Raw genomic sequence first — 25,371 nt, forward strand, 5'->3', positions numbered from 1 at the left:
ATGTCAAATTAACGAACGAGCTCTCCTTCGCCCGTCCCACGTTACCCGACAAAAGGCAAAAACGTTTATAAATGATCCGGAAAACGTAAGTTTCATTCCTCATTTTTAAATAACGGCTTAAATATCGATCCCGTTCGTTCGGTACATCGCTGATGGATCGGTTTATCAAGCCGCGGATTATTCCCAGTCGGTCGGTGACGAGATGGATATTTAAAAGCTCTCGTTGTAACGGCGCAAATCTAACCGTGTAGATTTGTATCGGATAACGGTAGTTCTGAATGAGCGTATAGCGAGATGGTTTTAAGGTTCGCTTCCTTTTTATTAGAGAACAGGATCTTTCGGTATAATTCAGTGCTTGATTGAACGTGTATTCCTAGTAGACATTTCTAATTTTCGATGAATAATGCTAACTGGTGCAACGTATTTTATTCAAGTTGGTGATATTTGGAATATTGACAATATACTATAGGTTGTGCAGATAAGAATTTCACACTCTGTCAGTTTATGAATGAACGTATTATAGTGGGTACAGACCAGAGCATTCGGAGCGAATTTACACAGAAAATTCAAGTTATTTATCAAATATTTCAAATTTATTAATTCACATTCAAATCTAATGTTCGCCGCGTGACCTTCAGCACTTATTAACGGAATCTTGTTCCAGAAACCAGGAATCGGGATAACATTTGAGCGAGAGTGAGATAAACTGGCGGTATTATGAATGAAATAAGTTTTGGTTTTGAGAAATGGCCCTGTTTTTCCTTGTAATTTAATTATTACTACAAAAAATTTTTTAAATTATAAACATGTGTTTAATACCTACTAGTGATAAATAATAATAAATATAATTATATAAAAACGTTTTAAGAAAACATAAAAAATTTAAATCTTTATAGTTTGCTTACAAAAGAATCTTGTTGTGAAATTTGAAATAATATTTAACTTGGATATCTATTTTACAAATGGGAAATATCGAAAACTTATAATGTCTTAAAAATATCAGTTATGTTTGTATTATTTTTCATTTAATTAAATTTAATACAATCATTATTAACAACACAACACAACACTTTTACCAAGGGTCATTCAAACATTATTTTTCAATACATTATTGTTCGGAAAATATATGAAAGTTGTGAAAATACTAGGAAGAATAAATTAAAAATGTAGAAAACTACAATAATGTGATATTACTAGTAATTTTGAATTATTAATAATATATAGTTTTGAAGAATACGAACATTTTAAAATATATCAAACACATCGACATATAAAAATAACACCCATTAACTAACACACTCTGCTCGATAATCGGATTTTTATCTTTTTTCCGTCCTTTTATAAAGCCATTTTCTACATTACATTACTTACAAATATTTCATCTTCTCAACAGTAATTAAACTTTTAGAATATATATAACTATACACCATGTAGTAAATACTTGTATATAATTCTTGGCTCTATTCTTAACTGATAAATTTTCCGATGAGTCCATTTATTTATTTTATACCAACAAATAAAGTTAATATTATTAATTTATTATGTCTGCCTCATATTGAAATTTCCACATACGTACTAAAGGCTATAAGCCTTTTCTCTTGGAGTTGAATAAATCTTTTGATGATTTTGAATTATATTGTATTCATTTTAAATGTTTAATAAGAGGTCAAACTGGGAAGTATTTGCTGAACGATTGAACAAACGAATTCAACTAAATTTACCCCTCAAGACAACTATACTGTTAAATCTTGAAGCAGAAAAATTCGTTGTAGATATTCTACAAGTTGCTTGTAATAATACTCCAGAAATTAAGAGTACATTTAATAAACGAATTAGTTATCCAAAAGAAAAGATGCTAACAAAGCACCTGAATATAAAAATAGTTTAAAAAAAGATAACCTAAAGACTGAAAAGGGAAATACCGAAAATTAAAAACAAAACCATGAATGATTATCGGAGAAATTTAACAGATGATAAAGAAACTGATTTTTCACTCTGGAAAGCCACAAAATATCTAAAGCGCTCATGTCTACACAGTCCACCTATAAGAGACCTATGTGGAAATTGGGCACGTGACAATTACCAAAAAGCAGAAGCATTTGCTGTATATCTAGGAAAAACTATCAAACCAAACGAAACTAATATTGAATATAATTTGCCGGATATAGAAGCTAAGAATTCGATGATTGAATTAGTCACGCCGAAAGAGCTTACCAAAGTTGTTAAAACTGATTCTAAGCCCAGTAAATTACAGGAGAATTACTGCAAAAACCATCAAGAAAAGGAATTATAAAACTCAGAACTTGATCAATACAGCATTTATATTAAAACATGACCCAGGCATTTGGAAGATGGCGGAAATTATATTGATCACAAAACCTGGGTAGTCATGAAACGAAATAAAAGCCTATAGACCTATATTGCCGCTGCCAGTAATATCTAAGGTTTTTGAAAAACTCCTGTTGAAAAGAATAAAGCCGATCATAGAGAGAAAAAATCTAATAACAACAAACAAACCAGAATAACAAATGTTATTGAAAAAGCCTACGAAGTAAAAAAGTATGCTCAGCTATATTCTTAGATGTAGCACAAGCCTTGTGATGTACCACAACTGGAGAATATTACGATGGCTACATTTTCTGAGGATACTGTGATTATAGCTGTCGGAGACAATAGTGTAGAAGCCTCACGAATATTACAATAGGCAAATGACAATATAAATAATTGGACACAAGCTCGGAAAATAAAAAATTATGAAAGTAAATCTATGCGTATGCAGTTCACCCATAAACAGACCGTACAAGAACCAATAATAATAAATAATACAATCCTTCCATATAGCAACAACGCTAAATATCTCGGAATGAATCTTGATACAAAACTTCGCTAGAAGGAACATATAAAGAAGAAAAGAAAAGAACTGGAATCCATATGTTCTATATGTCCTATATGGACATACGGAGTTCAATTATGGGGATGTTCTGCAAAGAGTAACATAAATAAAATACATATTTTTCATAACAAAATCCTGAGAGGTATTGTGGGCGCACCCAAATACTATAGGACTGATTACCTACATGGAAACATTCAGATACCCACAGTCAGTCACGAAATCAAGAGAATTACAAAGAGGCATGAGGAAAAACTCCATTATCATGAGAATATGGAGGTATTGCAGCTTTTGAATACCACCAGAACAGGACACAGACTCAAAAGGATCAAACCATCTGATTTCATGTAGTGTTGTGTAGTGAGATGCATATAATAAAAAATACAGCAATGACATGTATAAATATTATTTCACCAGGGACTGAGATACGGCCGATGAGTCCTATTAGTTGTATACCTAGATTTAAGTTATCATAAAAAGAAATTGTAGGTTGGTCAGAAACGACTAGTAATAATGTAATAATTAAATAATAATAAAAATTTTTAAGTGTTTGAAATCTCTTCAGGATTTTATAAATAGAATACTGAAGTTGTGTAAACATAAGAGTTTTAGGATATGTTCTTACCATAATCTTCGAACAAGTTGGATTTTAATATTATTGGTATTTCCTTCCTTTTCGTAACCTTACCTATTATGTACATACAGACAGTGCATACAGACTGCATTTTAGAAATAAACGATGCTTTTGGAAAAAGAATACTGCACACGTACCGTCGAAAAGATTGCTAAGGCATTTTATTTTGTTATGCCATTGTGAAAATCGCGGTTATGAGCAAAAGAATACGTGCCACCGAAACAAAGGATGAAAACCGTCAAATGATTTTTGGGGACCGAGACATTCCGAAAGGAACCAAACGTACCACGGGTACATTTCGATCACCAGAAAATACCACGAATGGAGAGCTGTTCGCTATTCTTCCTCGAATGTTCGCGCATTGTCTCGTGTAGAGTCCGAACCATTCGCTTCGTTAATGCCTCTACTCACCATTAAAAGTGGCACGCATGAGAGTGAGTCCTTTTATTGATTTTAGCTCTGCCTTCGACTGTATATACTATCCTTATATAAGTCTCATGTAGGAACATTCCCAATTTAAATATATTTTGGCTGAAATTCTCCAGTGTAGTGTCTTGGGACCAATTCTGTATCTGCTGCACACTGCTGATATACTATTATATTGATACACTAAGAAACTGCATTTGGGACAGTTGCCAATAATACAATTATTATGGAATAAAACATATTTCTGTTTAAGGTTGTAGAAAAAGTATAAATGACAGTCAATAATATCTACTAATGGAATATATAGACTGGAAAATACAGCTTAATACCTCCAAATTTACCTAATTTAATTTTGCGTTGTGGTGAAATGACAAAAAATAATTATGTTATTTGAAAATTGACAATAATTCCTCAAGCAGAATCAGCTAAATAGTTCGGCACCCATCTTGTTAGTAGATTATATTGGAAACATCGTGTTAGACAAAAAGCAGACCAGATCGGACTAAAAATTAAGCACCTATACTTGAATTGGAAGGTACTCTCAACTTGACCTAAAATCAAAGAGATTGGTTTATATCTCAGACATACAAGTCAAGTCAGTTTGGATCTATGGGGTGCAAATATGGAATTTCATATTCTGTTTAAACAGTACTTAAGTATAGTAATTAAAATTGCTTATCGCTACGTAACCAACAAAGAACTACACGATCATCTCAAAACCTGGAAGTTATCCAAGATATCGTAGTTTAGTTTTATTTTAATTAGGCCTTGCTTGTTTATTAATGCAAGTATAACTGAACAGTATTAATACATTAATTTGTAAATTAGTATTGTACTATGCATATCTAATGAAAGTTTTATATCAATACAAAAATCGGTATTTTTTAAATATTACATTATATTACTTTGCAAAAGATTACTCATATGTGTCCATCCTATTCAATTATCATACTCATATAAGCTTATTCATTTGATTAATGGCTGATTATCAACGATTAGCCGAGACGCAAATATCGATTTCGGATATCCCATTAGGTAACCAGGATTATTAAAAAAGTTTGATAAGTAATCCCAGATTTTCTCGATTAATCAAGTTATACTGGTTATTACGATACGAGATCGAAGTTTAATAAAATATGATTCGATATTAAATCTTGCTTATTGATTTTCATTGGTATGTGAAAACTTTCGTGTCTGTCTAACGTGTATTAATAATTTCTTATAACACTGTATATTGGTATTAACGTATACTAGCCTAATTGTTAAGTTCTAGAAACTACATGTGTGAAAATATTTATTTATGGAGATAGTAAAAATAACTTTATTTTTAAATTAAGGGATTATTAAATTTTAACACATTTGTTATAATAGTTCTTCAATTTATTGGTCCCACCATTGCAGGTGCTTTCAGTAGTCTGTGCCTCTTTGTTTGATGAAAATCATTTTCTACGAAAGTTTCATTAAAACTCATCCAAATATATGCTGGATGCCCAGAACACACTATCTCTCCTGTAAATAGTAATTCTTACTAAAAACATTGCTTATCTTAAAACAATAATATATTCTTCGTCGTTTTCTGATCACCACGTCAATTTAGAACCGAAAAATGGTTCACATCATTCCTTTGGTTTTGTTTTATGTTAATGACGTTATTTTGATTAAGAAGTTTTAGTACTATATAATTAATAGGATTATGTGCTCGTTATTATTGCCAATGTACTGTTCTTAAAGCATAATATTCATATTGTTCATATTCAGACTACCAGTATTTCTTTGACACTAGAAGATGTTTTTTCTATTTATTATATTTTGAAATAATAATTATCACTGTGTCTTAAACATAAATTAAAACTTTTTTATGTTACCATTGTTACTGTTTTATGAAAAGCGTCTAGCAATGGTTGAAAGTTATGCATTAACTAATAATTACTTTACAGAAATAACTCTATAGTACACTCTCTACTATATCAATTAAATGTCAACTTACCTTTGTTGATATATCAAACCGAAACAACTCTAACCACATTGTCCTGTCGAGACTAGTTCCTGTTCGATTATTGGCAGTGTACCAAAAATGGATTAAACCAATTACAGAATGTCAAAGCGTAAAATCCAGTCAATAAATAATCCCAGATATTCGCCATTAAATACATTATATCGTTTCATGCTGGGTAATCATGCTTTATTTTAAAGTCCATTGTTAAAAATTTCATTCAATCATATAAACTAACTAATGCCTGAGTATAATCAACATTTTTAATGAAACAACTTTGTACAATTTGCTCTTTATACAAAATGATATGATACTAGCAATGCTTTCGGCTATTTAATTTAGTTTTACTACAATAGATACATAATTATTCCCTACGCAAAAAACAAATCTAAATTTCTTATAAGTTGAGCAGCACAATACTGGTTGATACTATGTTGATTAACTAATCTATAATTTGTTTTTACAATAACTAAAAAACCAAGTATATATCTAGGAAAATCCATCCGCCGTTATTTAATCTCCAGAATACAAATATGTATGTATTACCTAATAAAGTAACGCAAATTTTCTTGTACACCTGGTGCTAAGTTTGTTCATCATAGAGTAAGCTTACTTCGGTATGATTCTAAACATTCTGGCTCAGATGTAAGTGCTGAAGACTTTAGTTTATTGTTTTAAAAATATGTTCGTAGATGAGCACCTGTCAAACCTTGTCGAACATTTGAGCTATGTCTAAGAACTGATTAAGCTTTGCAAGCTTTTTCAATGGCTTCTCTGATTCTATACACCTGGCTAATTACTGAGTGTCTATTTATAAAATCTAATTGATGTGCAGGTATCAGATTTGTTCTCTCTATTATTTAAGTTTTTTTCTATAATAGTATTTCAAAAACCTTGGCAATTACCAGTAGATCATTTTATGGTTTTCCTATTGTTTTGGGAATTATAACAGTTTGGACGGAGACTATGGAAACATGATCGTTTAATTTTTTTTATGGCTTTCTTTAAGCAAACAGTATGTTGTCTTGTCGTCTGTTTGTTTGGATTGATTGAATTAGATTGCTTGATTATTGGATTTGGTTTTAAATTTCAATATTACTCTTTTCAACTTTTACGTCATATTACTTATATATTGTAAACTAAGATTTTAAATTATTTTGGCCTAATTTATTCTTTTAAATGTACTTTTAATGAGTAGGTAATGTCCAAGCAACTTGCTGGATATATCGGCTAGTTTCTATTTTTAGATTTAATTGTTTTAAGTTTTAAGGGACAATTTATCTGAAATTCAATGTTCAGTTCTTCTGTAGATCCTTATTTCTTACCCTTGAGTTTTGTTTTTTATAACATTTTCAATAAAGCTGAAAATATGAGTATAGATCAAAGTTTCCTTCAACATCCACATATTTTGATATTATAATGTTTATATATTGGGTTTTATTTAGATTAGTCGGTCTCTAAACTAGCTTTCGTATTTTATATTCTCACTCATCAGCCACCTTGAGCATTTCTGGTGTTGTGATCAATTACGAATTTTTCTCCAAGGATATTTAGGATATCCAGATATTTTTTCCTTTGATTGTAACTTGGAGGCCGATAAATTGCAGCTGGTGTAATTTTTTATTTGTTTCAGTTAACTACTACTCTTATCTTATTTTCTACTAAACTAAATCCTGTTTCTTCATAGGAATTAATATTATTTTAAATTATTATTACAGTTCCCCTTCCTGTAATGTTATCAGGATGTATCTTACTGTAAATATTAAATATTCTAAATTTAACAAAGGAATCATCTGTCAGGTGGTTTTTAGATATGTGGTAAATATGAATTTTTGTAACTCCAGGAATATTTCCAACCAACAATGGAATAAAAGGATCCATATCATATGATCATCCAATTTATGGGCCTCATCACTAAACCGGTTGTTTGTTTCCTACAGTAATCTTTTGAGGCTTAATAATAACCGCAAGGCATAGCCAAATCTATAGAAACATGACCATATAGGAGAGTTTTGTTAACAACAGTTGATGCTATTGCATTAACAACAACCATCTATAAATTTTACAAAACCGAGTTGTCGATCTGCTAATTTTTGAGTATGTTATTTATACGAGTTAGATTTAAAGTAGTGCCAGATCAGTGGAATCTGATGATAATTCATTGTTATATGAAAATGCTATAAAAGACTTACTCAGTATTAATATACAGATCTTTTAGTTAAAACATCTCATTATAAATTGGAGTGAACTAAAGCCAAACAATTCGATTGTTAAACAATGGCAAAGATACATTTCAATTCCCCAAAGCTCTGAAGCTAAATATCGAACAATTGTGCGGCACAAAGGAGGCACGAATAAAAATATTTGAACACATAACAGGATGTCAAACAGCAATGCGTTTAACAAAAAGTTATTTCTCTATTATTATCCTGTATCTACAGCACCAATCAGAATGAAACTATAACCGCACTGCCCTGTCGAAGTTCGCTTCTCTCAAAGTGCCTTTGGCGCTGCAGCATTACTGGATTAAACCAATTACGAAATATCAAAGCTACATTCAGCACTCTCGTTGTATTCAATAAATAATGTCAGATTTTCCTCATTAAACGTAATACAATGAGCCACATTCATGAATTCACGTGTTCGAAATTTATATTTTATAAAATACGTCGTCATAATTTAATTTTTTTTATAAATCCTCTAATGAGATAGAAGAGCATTAAATTACTTCTTTTAATAAATAAAACGATCGCAATACAATTTCAGCAGAAAGCATACTAACATATATAGACCTCTTATTAAACATATTTTCAATCAAATAGCAGCCGGCTTCCTTAGCGCAGTGGTTAAGGCGACAGGACGGTCCTCCTAGTACTGCGATAGTCGCGGGTTCGAATCCTGATGGAGCATGGATGTATTTTATGTTTGTGATTGGAATTGTAAATGTCTTTAAAGGTAACAGAGGAAAATCTGACAAGGCATAACCATCCCAGTCATGCCAGTTACCTGGATGGGTAAGACCGGAAGTCTTCTGGGATGATCTCTTAGTTGGTTACTGGCGAGTCGGTTAAACAGTACATCCAGTCCAGATAAACCCTCGTAGGTAAAAAGGAGATTTTCAAATCTTTTTTTTATATTTCAAAATTTCTTTTTTCGTTTTTTTTTTAAATTTTTTGGTTATATCGAGTAGTTTGATTACTTTTTTACTTTTTAGTTAGTTCCTTATTTTTTCTTTAATTTGTTCAATTGTTCTTTTTAAATTTTTATTTTTTCTCATTTTAGGGTTAGATATTTACTCAGTAAATTACGCAGTTATTTTATTAGGTATTACAGTTAGCTCACATGAGGACAATAGGGATAAAGAGGCAACGATTGAAAATAAGAAACGCTCCCGCCCCGCAGAATCATATCCGCGACATTCGCGTTAAAGCCGAACGCTCTAACCACGACACCATAGAGACAGTTGCCTGAAGTATTTCTACGACTTCTCATATGATATAGTTAGTCATTAAAAAGCAAACTGAACGACTTTTGCACTGAACGAGCTTGGTAAGTAAACCCTTACTAGAAACTCTTCAAGACCGCTGAAGCGCTGAGTATATCGGTTCGGTCCCTGCTTTCATCATCAGTTTACCTAAATAACTCCAAAGTACACAATTAGTTATTTGTACGTCCCCATAATATTTAAAGAAATATCGTTTTAACTCCTAACCGTTGAGGAGTTGTGTCTTCCGAACTATGGGACCACCTCGGAAAAAAGAAGAATTTTGAAAATCGGCCCTCAATTGACGGATAAGTCGGTTAAAAAGTAGCGATCATTTACTTTTATAAGAGCTATAATTCTTAGCGGAATAGATTCGTACTCTTAATAGTTTTCAACGGAATGCTATCCCAAAAGGAATGAATGAATCTTGTCCAAACCATCAGCAATATTCTTCAGTGATTTTCGATATGGAAATGTACTCCCATTCTTTGCTCTAAAACTCCCCATAACAGTTCAGTTATTTTAAAGTCTGGCTATTCTGCTGTCTAGGGAGATGTGTGATGATATTCTGATACTCCTCATATAAAGACTGAATTTTGCACTTGAACATTTGGCTGTGTGTTGGGTATATTATCATCTTGCAATACGGCAGTGTTTGACGGCAATATGCTAGTCATAGTAAGAACTTGAACTTATCATTGAGGAGGTCGAAATATTAATTCCCGGTAATTTGGTCACTAATGTGTTTGAGAAAACCAGCCGAATTGCCTATGATATTACCGAAAATATTCGCTCGTTAGTTATCGGAATCACTGTCAACATGGAACAATATTGCATGGTCTTCTTAATGGTTGGTTTCTCTCCTGTATATCATAAAAGGTAACGGAAGAAAAAGCACTAACGATCTTACGTCACCCCAGTCTCGATGAGATACTACAAATCAGTTAGATGAATTGAGCTGTTCAATAGGATTGCAAACATGAAATGGAAATATCTAAAATTACTTTAAGTTTTTGTATAATTTAGCATTTTAATAAGTGTTGATATCTATACCAGATATAACCAAAAAAATTGAAAAGGTACCGATAACTTAGAGGAAATATTTACAAAACAAAAAGCGTTGTAATTAAAAATTCATTATTTACCTGCGGGAAAACAATATCAATTTATATATATACTGAATTGAGACATTACAATTTATAATGTATTTTCCAAAAAACTTTTGGTGTGGTGAGATGACCAACAGCTGTTATAGTAGAAATTGAACTGTTATAGCTAATTATTAATGGATTACTAATTGGAACTGAAGTTTCACATTGAATTGACGACGCTTATTGATTCATATATTGGACGTTTGTATTTTTTTATCAGCGATAGCTATTGATGATAATACAAAGTATCAATATTAAAAGTGTTATATTCGGTGGCTTGGTATTTCTTTGTGTAAAATAAGAGTTTTCTTTTCAGTGTCATGGAAGTAAGTTAATCATGAAACGCTCAAAATTGAGTTTTCACCATTAATTTTGTGATTTGTCTTGCTGCATGAAGTAATATGCTCCCCAAGTCCATCAAACAATGACAAGAGGCCGACCTGGAGGATCAACAAAATATGAATACAATGAATTGTAAGGGTTACTGGATAAAAGCCAACTCAAATGCTCGTTAAATTTTTAGACAGCTTAGCAGTTGATAAACCAACTGTCTCTAATGGTTTAGATGTGATTGGAAGGATCCTATAGGAGGAAAAATGGTACACCCACTTACCCATACGAATTGAGCGAGAATGCCATTGTAACCTGTAAATATTGTTTTATTGCGTTCGAAGCAAAAGGAATAGATTTTTGTGGCGTCTTGCGACTGGTGATAACAAATACATCTACTAGCGCCATCTGATTACCACTTGTTTCGGCTGATGCAGCATAGTTTTACTGGCACGCGGTTTCGAAACTCTGAATAAGTTCGAAAATGGATCGATGAATGGATAGCTACCACTATGCTTCCATAGAAAGAGAAAAAGTTGGAATTGAAATACATATAAAATTGTTAGAAAAAAGAAACTTTTGTAACAAGTAATTCACTAAACCTCCGCATATTCGGCTTTAATATTACCTAAAAATCCATGAATTACTTTCGTTAGAGGTGATCACGCCGCTAACACTTTCGCGGTAAGGTTTTCAATGAATTCATTGATTTTCATTAAGTTTTCATATTTGTGCGCCAACAAAAATGCCTTCTTTTAATTTAGCATCATTGAATCTAGAGAAAACAGTTTTGAAATACAAAAATCCTTTATCATTTTTTCCAAGGCCATGAAAACATTTTTCGTTAAACCGAATTTTATATGTAATGATGGAAGAATCACATTTTCTTGTGGAATAAGAGGTTCATATTTAACGTTTGATTTAGCATAAACAAAGTCAGTTCTTTTTGGTCAATCCTTCATAGTGGCCTTTGGTGTCTCTACTGTCCCACAATCAAAGGAAACAACAATATTTCGTGAAATCTCCCTATAGTTCAAGAAATATAGCAACAACTTTTAAATCAAGACAAACTTTTCAAGAGTATTTTTTGTATTTGATTAAGTTTAAAATTAGTTTCATGTTTTCATACGTTTCTTTTAGAATCATTGAATATGAAATATGTATGGAAGGCTACCATCGTGGAGTAATATAGCCTTTAAGCGTAAATAATATTCACACTATTACTAAGGACGTGTTAGACTATATTTTTGACAATGGAATAAGGAATTCAAAACACGTAAACTTATTTACGTGAGAAAAGTTTGCAAAGTAGCAATTGACATGGCGCTTGAAAAGAAATTATTTTAGGTGTGGAGATGTACACAATTGAAACAAGGAAAGGGACAGAAAAGTGACGATCTTTAAGCTTTATATTGTTGTTCTTAACTGTTAATTTGATAGTGTGTTGTATTAAATAATGGGAATGCTTATTCACTGGGCAGATTACGACTCCCATTTTTATTGTAAAGATAGATACCCGCAAAGAGTCGTTATTGGTAGGCTACCAAGCTGCTGAAAATATATTGAAGAGTTATAGAATATGTAATTTAAATATTAATACTTCTTAAATATTAACAATGCCTGGACAACAGAATCTCCAATATAATGGACTCGAACAGGTTGAAAACAGATGAGCTAAATTGTAAATAGGATTTAATTGCTTGAAATTTCTTCATGATAACATTATTTTCAGAATATTTCTGAGTTATAAACGAACAACAAAAAATCCATGAGATATAATAGCTAAACATAGCTAGAAATTATTATTCATATAAATATTCCTATATTATGAAGCATATTCTCGACGATATAACTAACGTTTTAAATTCCAGAGATTATTATGACCCTACATATAACTCGCGAGCGTAATTCCTACTGTACCCCACCAGAATACTTACTGTTCCACTTGGAAACTTAAATAACTATGTAATTGTGTTGTGCGGTTTCGAACAACAGCACGCTGGAACGTCGAACAGAGATATAATTACGAGAATTAATGTAGTATTCATAATTAACAATGGGTTCCCGGATCCTGAAAACCGAAATATACGTATTTCACTCTAAAGAGGTCACGATGTCGGTCAGCTGAAAATTAACGATGACCATTTTATATTAAGCATAATGAAGTAATGTTACCTGTTATAGATAATTCAATAAGTTGCGGGTAAACCTAATGACTGGCCGTTGTTCGGAGACATGCTGTCGACGCAACTGTCATATTAGAATGCGGTTTAATGAAAAATCGATGTTGTGTAAGCGATAGTGTCTCCCAGGAATGCGGTTTTATTTTGTTATTCAGGATGATCGATAGTATATACAAGAATTAACAGAAATAAAGTAACGCCGCCTGGTTTGTAGTTTGTAGGCATTTTAAATATGTTCCTTTAGTTTTCTTACTTTCAAGACTATACAGTTGAAGATGATTTTGATGCTATATTTCCTTCGCAGCCCACTAAGCCCCATTGTTCCCTTGAAGTAGGGAACTGGTGGTTTTCTACAACGTGGGGAAAAAGTCCCGCTACCATTTTGATTGCCTATAACTTTGCTCAAAGTAAATATAAGAGAGTTTGGTTTTCATAAAAAGTTTACTTATTCGTTACGTTTTTTTTGCAATGATTGAAAAATTGTATCGGGTAAATGGTAACAGCGATTCGCTATGCAACTTTCAACTCTATTTAACATATTTTTCATGACATCCTGCAAGATCTGAGGCTAAATTTCTTCAAGTTCGTGACGAATATTGTCTGATAAATGATGAAAGATGTTCAATCGTTTGGGACTTATTCACATACAATTTCGATTTAAAAAAACCCATAAGAAAAAGTCTGGCTGGTCATGCTAAATCGCCACTACAACTGGGAACATGTACAACTGGGAAGAACGTTTCTGAATTGATATTTCTGGAGACTCTGCACTCTGGAGCACTATGACGCACCAGAGCCACATTTTCAGCATCACGAGACGTCCGCTGTCTTCCAGAACAAGGCCTGTTTGTTGTGCGTACTGTCGAAAATTCACATGTAAGCGATAAATTGTGGTTTTGTGGGGCACCAGACGATTAGGATATTATCGATTATTTTCATTAAATCAATCAATCAATTCAATAAATATTGTCACTAATTCTGCTCGTTCTTGTGGCATATATTTATCCATAATAAAATTTAAATGTCTGCACAATACAATGGTTAAAGTGCCACTGAGCAGAATATCACATAACCAAGGTGGCGCGCAATCAAAATGGTACTGTTGCCGCACGTATTATTTCCCCTTTTATAGCTTCATTTTCAATAAGGACCCATCAATGTTATTTAGTAAAATCATATAAATGTAATTTCTAGGGTCACATGCTGTAGTGATAAACGTACGATTATCGTTTTTATTGAATTTTATACCACTTTCGATTTTGTACACTGGCCCTCACTTTTATCCACTTTTAAAGCTGAAGATATTATCCTCAACATCATTAAACATCTTCAGGCATCTTACGATACTTCTATTATATGCACGTGGGAACGAAATTAGTTGTGAAGTTCATTTGAAATCCGAGCCCGTGCTCTGCGAGGATACAAAACTTTATCTGAGATGAAAGATATTTTCCTTCGGAGAGAAGTGGTGACTTCATTTCTCCACCACCACGTTTCAACATAACAATAGATGCAAATTTGAGATATGATGAATTTAAGAGGAAACATAACTTTCAACATAATTCTACAAACTTGACGGATTCGCTGCAATATTTGCTGATACAGATACCAAGACTTCGCATTCTTCATGATATAGTTAGTATTGCAGAGCCATTCAATTAATGAACAAAGACAACAGATGCTATTGTAACTTTCAACGGGCTCCATTTAGAGCAACTGCAGGTGTTCAAGTACTTAGGATCAATAATACAAGAGATACTGCGGAAGTAATCAGCCAAACTACAGGAGCTTTTACCTTTCTTAGATAAGTTGTATGTAAGAGAGGAAATATTGCTGTCAAGACCAAAATTGGGCTCTTTCAAATTCATACCTTTCTAAGTCATCACAATACCTCCGAGAATTGGACACTGTTACACTCTGATATCTGTCAACTAGATTTAACGTTCATGTTCAAGGGAAATTCTACATATTTATCTCCAATATCGTGTTAGAAACAAAGACATTCCTTTAAGATCAGACAATCAATGCATTGTTAAGTAACAAATTCGGACACCCAGATTACAAAAGTCTCGACATTGTCTGTGGATGAAAGGTGAATGAATTCTTAGAGACCTTTGTGGCAGAATCGAACTTTTGGGAGGAAAACACAGCGAGAGACTGCAAGAAAGAGAGAGAGAGAGAGAGAGATTATCTAAAGAAATATATGGTAAAGATTGTTTTAAGTAATAGGACATGACAGCATTGCACCAGAGCACTGGTTGATGATGATGACTCACATTTAAATGTAATAGAATTCGTGTAAATTACCGTGTCTGTTGTCTGTTCGTCGTACTACATAATCTGGAAAAATAATCTCATCAACGAAAATTATTTGGTTCTATTTTTTTATAGTTCAATCTAAACATCTTTGAATACAGCTAGTGATGGAATCATGCTGTAACCAGAAAGGTGGTAAAAGTTCATCGTTTGAAACGATACACATATATTCACAAGAAGTTCGTTCGGATATTTTCGCAAGAAACAAAAGACTCTTCGGACTCCATGGCCTTCTGTTTTAAAATCAGTATTCTTAGAATTCTTTATTGGGGCCACAAGTATAGGATTCATGATATGGACTGAAAATTAGTGACAGGTGTCTGTAAAAACTGCCAGAAGTAATATGTACTGTCAGCATATTTCTCTGTCGCCAAGAATTTTATTTTGTCTGTCGTCTCGTCTTTGGATGATTCGATGTTGAGAATTTCGATGACTCGAAGATGATTTAGTAGCCTGATGGCTATTGCCTTTTTCTGAATATATTAAATTTGGGAAAAACTAATATCATTTCTTCTTGTTATTTTTTAAAAAGTGATTTTGTAGACACAAGTTCTAGATAAATTTAAAAACACTACTGAAAGATATATAGGTCGTTTTGATCAATGACCTTTTACAATATATCTAATGGTAATGTCAGTATTCTCGCTACACTATTTCTAAGCTTTCTGGATTCAACGATAGTAAACCTGGAGCAATTGATTTTCAGGATTGAAGATTTTGGCTACACTGTGGACCCACTTTCTTCAACCGCATTAATTGTTGATACAAAGGGGATTACATTAATGCTTTGGCCAGGTCCAATTAGTTATGACCAATTCCTTTCTATTACAAGTACATACTTTGCATCACATTCATAGGTGTCAATGCGGTCTTTGAAAGCCTTTGTGACGTTTTCTGTGAAATGGAAACTCAACCAAATAAACGTTTCACTCTTAATTAACATGCAGTTCACATACCAAGCTTCTCTGTTATATCCAGTTTAATATAAATTATTTAAAGCCATATATGCCACACAATTTTAATAAGATTGCTTTTAATTAAAAACGAGCCTGAAAATGGAGTGCAACAGTTTCGCCATATTTTATTTTTTTCCGACCTTTGTTCTGTTCCACTACCATTTGGTCCAGCTTCTGGAAAATTATCTAAATAATATAATCAATTTCATAAATCCTATAGGGACGAAATTTTGGTTTACTAGAAATGTGAGAAAATATCATAAATTAACGTCAACCAATTAACTTTACTAAACATGATGGTTTTCTTAATATTCTAAAATTGGTGCTAGGCTTCATTATTATTGTAGATTATAGAAATATATATTGGTTAATTGGAAGAAAATCACAATTACCAATACGTAATATACTGCTATTATACAAGCAAGTATTGCAGACTATATGGATCTACGGAATGTAATGGGATTGAACGAAAAATAATATAAATGCAATACAAGTTTTCGTGAGTAAACTCCTGAGAAGTAATGAAGGTGCACCTAGATACCACAGAACTAATTATTTACATCGAGACCTTCAGATGTCGACTGTTCCTCAGAAAAACAATACAATGCACAATGCAATGCTTAATGTGCAACTGACCAAAACATCACATAACTAAGATAGCACGTAATCGAAAAGATAGCGGTACTGTTGCCGCAGCTGTTACTTCATATTTTATAGCTTCATTTTGAGTAAGAACCCATCAATATAATATATTAAAATCATATAAATGTAATTTCAAGTGTCTCTAGAAGAAACATGCTATAGTGATTATCGTACGATTATCGCTTTTGTAGATTTTTCTCCCGCTTTCGATTTTATACACTGGCCCTCACTTTGATACACTTTTAAAGCTGAACATATTCCTCTCAACATTATTAAACATCTTCAGGCATCCTACGATAGTTCTAGTAGATGCACGTGAGAACGAAATTAGCTGTCAAATTCATTTGAAATCACAGCCCGTTGAAATCGTAAGAAGACATGAGGAGAGACATGGAGAGGTGTAACATAGTGAGGTTCATTTAATGAAAAAATAGTAAACTTAACAAAAAAGCATTATTCCACCAGAGACCACTGTTGGGCTGATGGGTCCTCTTTATTATGAAGACAAATTGTAGGATAGTCGGAAATAACTATTATCGTTGTAATAAATAAATAATAATATTATTGTAGATAAACCTGATAAATATTCTTAACCATAGTGCTATGATATTCTCTTTCTCATTTTGGATAACATCTGATAGGTCAGAAGTGTGCGCATCATGACATTATCAACCCTTTCTTTTTTTATATTGTTGGGGATATATTACTTTGAAAGCCTAATAATTAGAGCTTAGTATGTCCAGGTTAAATATCAACTCACTTTAATAAATTTATAAAACATGATATAACTTCATCATATATCAGTTACCAACTTCTCACGACACCGGTATTGTTATAAGGAGTTTGTCGTTTCCATAGGATTTTCCTTGACGATATGGGCATTTTACCGGTATATTTTATTTTGTTTTTCCGAAAGGCAATAAAGGAAAAGAGAACATTCCCTTTTTACGTTTCCCTTTGTTCGTTATTAAGTTCGTAGCCAGTAAACAAATATCAGCTCCAAATACCTTTTGTACATAACATCAAGTCAGGAATTTTACAATAAAAGGACCGGATGGCTTTTTAATTCTAATACGGATGGTAGTAATGAAGGTAAGGAATTAAAGCTTGTCCGATTGGTCGCAGTCTACGTAAACCTAAATAAAATGTGAACTGATATTCTCTTATTTTCATTATCTGTGCTGCGCCATGGACTTGTGAATCAATACAATGGCGAAAAACGACCGTTCTGTTTAGCATTGTGTTAAAAGATATACAAATATATAATTTTATACTGAAATATTTATTGCCTTGTCACAATCGTCATATAGTTATTATGTATATAATAATTATGAAACCATATTACCATTAAATTAAAAAATATGAGGAAAGATGTGGCCAATTATTCGAACGACTGTACAGACAAAACTACCAGCCTGGTCCGGTAATACAGTTATAATAAAAATTAAACTCTTAATTGCAAATACTTCACATAATACATCTCATAGATAGACATACACCACTTATTTTAAACAAAAAACCCCTATCATTGCCATTACACCACCATCTGAAGACACGACCAAACAAACCTGTGACATAACAAACAAAACATGACATTTCGACAGCTTACCATTGTAGTTTTATGATCACTTTTCGGTGGACATAAAACCTGAATTGCAAACCGTTGTCCAAATTCTAATATATTGGAGTATTTCATAGCAGCTATTAAATATATAAAATATTTATATAGCATATATTTCAATCATGATATTGCGCGACAGTGCTTGTGTCTTTCTAGTTCTGTATCTGATATATAATTCTATTTATGTTGTAAAATAAATTAATTGAATGAAAGAAATTTTACATTCTTTCCTGTAATGTACCTTTATTATCCCATTTATTCCTGTAATTGTTGTTACTTATATGCCGACGCATATCAAACACTTTCAGAAATATATAGTGTATCATACCACAATTGTTGGTTTTGGTTTCAATAAGTTAAACGCTGTAACTTCGGTATCAATTATAAATAGCAACCAAGAAGTTTGAAGATAGGATCGTAAACCTTATTGGACGAAAATGGAATTCAAACTCTCAACAAATTTTCTCACAGTTTAGTAGCTGATCAACTAACTATTTTCATCTATTTACATGTGATATGAATGGCCATATGAATTGAAAATATAATTTCCGATGAACCACATGAATGGCGATGAAAAGTAACTTTATTACAACAACGCTAATACGAAAAAGTCGTGGGTTTGTCAATTATCAACCTCTCCATCATAGAGTGTTGACTTAATACAAATAATTTCAGATTTTTTTTGCGTAGTCTCAGCAAGAAGTCGTTGAGAACGTCATTTTGATAAATTTCTATGGTTAGTTTAAATTGCCATTACAGATACGTGTAATGAAAATATTTTATTGATCCATGATTTCATACGCATCACGTGACTAACCTCCGACGTCACATTTTACTGACCAATTAAACTTCAAATACAACCAAAATGTAATTAATAATTAACTATATAATAATAAAAGATAAATACAAATATTATACAATATCAAAATGCTAATATAAATAAAAAAAATGAAATATAAATATGTAAGTAAATAAAACATAACATATCTCGTGGCAAGTATAATCAAAATTGTTCCAAACAAACAGTTGTTTCATCATACTGAAAGCAGAAGCAGCACGGCTAGAAGTCTGTGTTAATATTTTACTTACTTGTTCAACACAAAAATTTTTTGAGACTAGATATAATTATTACTACAAATGGTTCAATAAATATACATCAGAGCAGAGAAAACATACCAAATACCAATACTTAGCAACAAAAAATGAAAATGTGTGATATATATCAAAATTATTGCTGTGCTTATTATGGTAAAATTGAGGAGTTAAAAAGACAGCTTAGGCACCTATTATTAACATTATAATAAAACAGGCATAATAACCTCTTGCCCATAAAATCAGGCTCATCTTGTTGGTCTACCAATTGTATTATATTATTTTGTATTAATGTACTTTATTAATATCCTTGTTGAAAAGGTTATGTCGGTTAAGAATCTTTAAGCTAAAATATTAATTATAAGTATCATGACCAATATACACGTGTGTCAAGCAAATTAACCTATTCAAAATAATTAGGTTCTGAATTTATGGGACTTTACAAACAACTTTTTAAAGGATAACACATTTTTTTCATGTAGTATAATCACATTTACCTTGAATGTCATTTTGCGATCGCCCCATTTAGACACATTTTGTGTTTAAACTGTGTGTAATATTTTCATGATTTCTTCTGTTGTAGTCCTATAAATAATAATATATATGAACACAAATGCTTTATATAAATAATTGTATACGTAACAGTTAAAATCTATGCTAAGTCACACATTCCTAATGTCGCTAACTTGGGTTGTTTCTTCCAAGGAAAACTACGTCTGGTTTCTTTTCCGCACATACACTGGATACACAACACTTTTGAAGATAAGGTTACATTCTAATCAAATAATAGTGATTATATTTAAGACACAAAAACACTAATTTTATTTTATGTCAGGCACATAAAGATGGCGTCGAAAACAAACTGCAACAAACACTGAGGTTATAGAAATGAACCAATCAAATGCCTTTGTAGGCCCATTCAAATGAACCAATGAAAAAGTGGTCTCAGAGCCAGCGTTGAACGGACCACGCAAAATATTTCCTCGGTTTCGCCTATTTAAGTAAAACCTCTATATATACTCTATGCTCCCCACCGACATCGATATTACTGCGTAGTACTGCTGCTGATATCTACTGATATTAATTGAACCCTTGCTGTAAAGAAATAACGGGCATAGACGCGCAAACATCTTGCATAGGAATACTCGGTAACACCTTAAATGTTTGTAAAGGATACAATGTTGCAAATCGAAAAGGGTAGTTACTTAACATCTAGTATACTCATAAGGCATGGCACTTCTGATTACCACATGCTTTGGGCGATGCAGTATAGCTTGGCAAGCACACGGTTTCGAAATGGTAAGTATGTGTGAAAATGGAACAGTGATAGGAGTCAGACACATATCACAATTCTGCCAGAACTATGGGAAAAAAACCGTCAAAAAATATGGAAAATATTCTGGTTAATATATATTTTACGTATTTTTATCAATAGATGCTTTTTAAATTGAACAAATAAACAGAACACTAGTTACCTCTTCATAATAAATATTTTAACCAATAATATGTTTAAGTTATAAAGCAGTAATATTTCAATACATAGTGATATATCTTAAATCTCAGTTGATTTCGAATGAATATTGAGTAAACTGTTACTGATAAGTCCATTAAAATTAAAGTAGGATTACGATTTTCGACGAATATAAGCTTAAGTATAATTTTCTAATATCTCCTCGAGCTTAACCAGGACCCCGAATCAATAGGGTAAACATCGACGGTGTCTGAGCCGAACGGTTGAAACCGGGAACATAATATAATCCGTTTATTAACGGCAACATTTCTGTTCCAGATAAGGCGCCGTCGGAGGCCGTATTTCGTGGTGCCGAATTTTTATCGTACGATCTGAGCCAAACGGGAGGCGAGCCCATTGTCAGCGCCCAAGATACCATCACGCTGTATTTTAAGACTCGCCAACCCAACGGACTGCTTTTCTACACTGGTAAGTGATAAACCTGTTCATAATTCTTTTGTTTGCATCGTTTTATTCGCGATTTATGGTCCACGTTATCCTTCTGCCGGCGTAATGTCTCCTATAAAGGCGGGGGAAGTTACGGGTAAGCTTAGAGGATGTTCGTTATACGTGGAACTTTTTAAATGTACCTAGGGTTTATTAATTTAGCGAGGTATTATTGTGCCGCCTATGGTTGTTTCTGATAACATACAGAATAAATTTATTTAGCTAATTAAATTTTATTTATATAAAAAGTTAAATTGAACAAATGTTCAGAGTGTTCTCGTCTTCAGATGTAATCCTTTTTTATGTAAAAACACATGGCACACACATTATAAATAGTTATTAACTATAACCGTAGAGTAATGGACAGAAAACTCAATAGAGGTCTATGATGAAAAGTTTCGCTACGTCTAATATCTAAAAAGCGTTATAATAGTCCATTCTAGGTAATTTCATTGATCAGTTTAAATCTCCATTATAGGTTTCTATTATGAAATCATTTTGCTGTGAAGATACTAGTTCTATGGTAAAGTCTGCCAAGCAAATGAGGCACATGACAGCACTGAAGTCACGTTTCATTGGCCAATGAAATTTTAATAAAAACCAATTTAATTTCTAAGAATATATTATTAAATAAAATTTATTAAAAATTCAGGCATGAATATGGCTATAAAACATAAATATGATTTTATTAAAATTTATTTTATTTTTTTGATTAGGTAAAATTCAACATCTATCAACGGGATGGAACAACAGAGGTTGGTATAGGATATTCGAAGTAAAAAAACAATTTATCTAATTCTAACAGAATTATTTGTTTTATCTTTGTACTCGCATTTATAAAAGGTAATTATCGATATCTTAAAATCAGCTGTCATTATGTTATCTTCAACCCATAATACGTTAATCTATAAAGAGATTACAGGCAGCTAGCAATAAACTAATAGACCCTACCAAACAGTGGACAATAAAATTTAATGAGCTAAAATGTATTCCTATTAATTTTAGCAACATGAAATCACAATCCACCAGTATTGACATTTTGAATGTCAAAAAATTCTAAATATCTAGGGCTCACACTAGGTGTCAAATTAAAATGGAAGGAACAAGTCAAAAAGAAATTAGAACTCTCAATAAAATATAAACAGTCATTTTAGCTCCATGGAAACGAGAATCCAAATTGCCAATTCACAATAAGATACTGAACTACAATCAGGTGTGCATTCCCAAATCCAGAAAGGTTCGGGGATAGCAAACCTGCTATATTCTCTGATCTACCCTTCTAGCAGACTTCCCATCTCCATCAAATGCGTATTTAACAAGATGTTAATTCGGTCAGTACTCCTTTACGGATCTGATGTCTACCTCAAGTTTGTTACACCCAACCAGGTCAAACGGCTTCAAGTTTTCCAAAATAAGCTCTTCATGAGAATCCTAAACGCTTCATGGTTTGTTAGAAATAATCAAATTCATAAGGAAACTGGTACTCCAGAAATCAAGCACTTCATATCTCAATCATTCCACAGACCAAGTTCTTCTGAAAACGGGCTTGTTTGCGAGCTGGTCGACATGTTGGGAGCTTAGCACCGCGTCACCCTTTTCCAGGCTGAAACTACCTCATCCGTCGCTGCAGTCATAACTTTTGCCCCCATATAACAATATCCAGTCGTATGTTAATATAAGTCTCCCTGATATTTATGATTATGGGCGCCATGAGAAGCCTCTCCCAGTTCTAACATCGGACACGTTTCGTCTGGCCTCGGTACTTGAACCCTCGTTATCCGAGACGACTCGAGCCGATGAGAATCCTATATTGAACATTGATGAACACATATGTTGTCTTTACTTGGTATTTTTTGGCTGTCTAATTTCACCAGACGTTCAATATAATGTGACGTTATATTTTGTATCAGGTTATAATTCTTTTCCCATGTCATAAATCTTAGGAACTTTAGTTAAAAGGTCTAATAAATTAGTCCCTTTAACAATAGAACCGAAAGAATTCTACAATTAACGTAACATAAATTTTACATGACTGTCCCAACTATTAATAATAAAATTTGCGTCTCAACACGTATTTTAATTCATTGATTTTAGCGAACTTTATGAGCAGATATGTTGATTTAAACGTTTTTTCATACAGCTCTATTTTGTTGAGTTGTTTAGTCTAATTAGGCCAAAAGAGTAATCCTAGTTTATTGTTACCAGTTTATTGTTATTATAAATAAAATAATTTTTAGTGTATTGTCAGCGAATGCGAGGTCCATAGGAAGACACTTATTCCATCCCTTTGGAGAATATTTCAATTAAATTTAAAATAAGTTTAAAACTTTAAACGCTGCTATACAACAAGCTAAATATTATTTTAGTATTATTTTTCATTCACATTTCTTTTACTTTCAGACCAACCCTAATCAAAAGTTCTCGACAAGGCCGTGAATGTTTGACGCAACCTTTCAAACGCGATTCAATCAAACCGATGACAGCCCCGATGCACCCCGAAATATAAAAATATCTAAAGTTCGCCAAACTGTAACAGTGTTCTGCGATGTTTCGCCTTAAGTGGGTTTTATTTTAGAAATATCTCATGTCTTCCCGTGTCAAATAAAAGAGAACTTATGTTTTATGAGGCGGAAAATAGAATCATCCAATATTCTTTTATAACTTTCGCTCGACAAAGTGACATAAACGGTTACCCGAATAAACTGTCATATCTTTGACCAGTTTCCGTTGGGAAGTTGTTCAATATCGGAAAGATGGATTCATTTTGTTTAGAATCAATCGTCAGGAATTGGATCACTATACAAATTATTCTGTTTTGATTAGATTATTATAAATTAATGTAATTAAATTATTTTTTGTGCTCTCTGTCTCCGTTCGATTTAAATAATCTCTATTAATTTCGAGCTTCTCGTGTGATTTTATAATAGAAATATGTGACAAACGTTGTGATCTGGGCTTCTGGATTTTTTTTCTCAGATTTTCTCTATTTTGATTCAGAATGATGGCGGCAAAACCTATTATTATGTGCATCTATTATCGTATTTAACTCGAGTGATTATATTCCTTATACAACCTCGGAGAAGCACGTTGAACATTTGCCTTAAACTTCGCATTTTAAATACCTCAATCTGATAGATATCATCACACTGTAAAAGTGTCCTAGTCTGAGAGTAATACAGCAAGACTAATAAAAGCCTTTGAGAGAGCCATATTATTCTGGATTGTAACATTTTCTCTCTTTTACACACACCACATTAGAAAAGCAAAAGATCTTGCGGCTTATAGGATTCATACTATTACTTCACTAGCAGATGCCACCTTCTTTTCATATACTATTGATCACAACTATTTATCTTCTGCCCTGAATTTACCTGGACAGTATTTTTAACATTAATTCCTAAGTCACGTAGCCCTGACATGTGAACTGCAAATATAATGAAGAAAATTACAGACTCTTCATCTGTATTAGCGAGTCTATATACCTTATTATCCATGAAGATCAAATCGAAGAGGAAGTTTGTATTATCATATTAAACAGCTTATATATTTTTTAAATATTCTTCACGTAATTGGATCCAGTATTATTATGGAAAGCAGTAAAGCAGAAGCTTAGTGAACAATGCGTCGTACCTCATTTTCTCACTCGCCCAGTTTCTCTGGTGGGAATATATCTAGGTTCCAATAGAAGGCAAGGGT

The 25,371-nt window shown here is 32.6% G+C and overlaps 1 protein-coding gene across 2 annotated transcripts in view; it reads left to right on the forward strand.

Moving 5' to 3' along the window:
• The window catches only part of Nrx-1 (Neurexin 1), a 341,164-nt gene that overhangs the window by 153,168 nt on the left and 162,625 nt on the right, over positions 1-25,371 (forward strand). For both annotated transcript variants that reach the window (XM_076411694.1, XM_076411693.1), the window contains one exon: positions 21,508-21,657. In XM_076411694.1, the coding sequence (XP_076267809.1) occupies positions 21,508-21,657 (150 nt within the window). The remainder of the gene's footprint in view (positions 1-21,507; positions 21,658-25,371) is intronic.

This window comes from Rhynchophorus ferrugineus, unplaced genomic scaffold, assembly GCF_030347505.1.
Source record: "Rhynchophorus ferrugineus isolate W39M unplaced genomic scaffold, kcgeb_rfMv2 rfM8, whole genome shotgun sequence".
In the NCBI taxonomy this organism is placed as follows: domain Eukaryota; kingdom Metazoa; phylum Arthropoda; class Insecta; order Coleoptera; family Curculionidae; genus Rhynchophorus; species Rhynchophorus ferrugineus.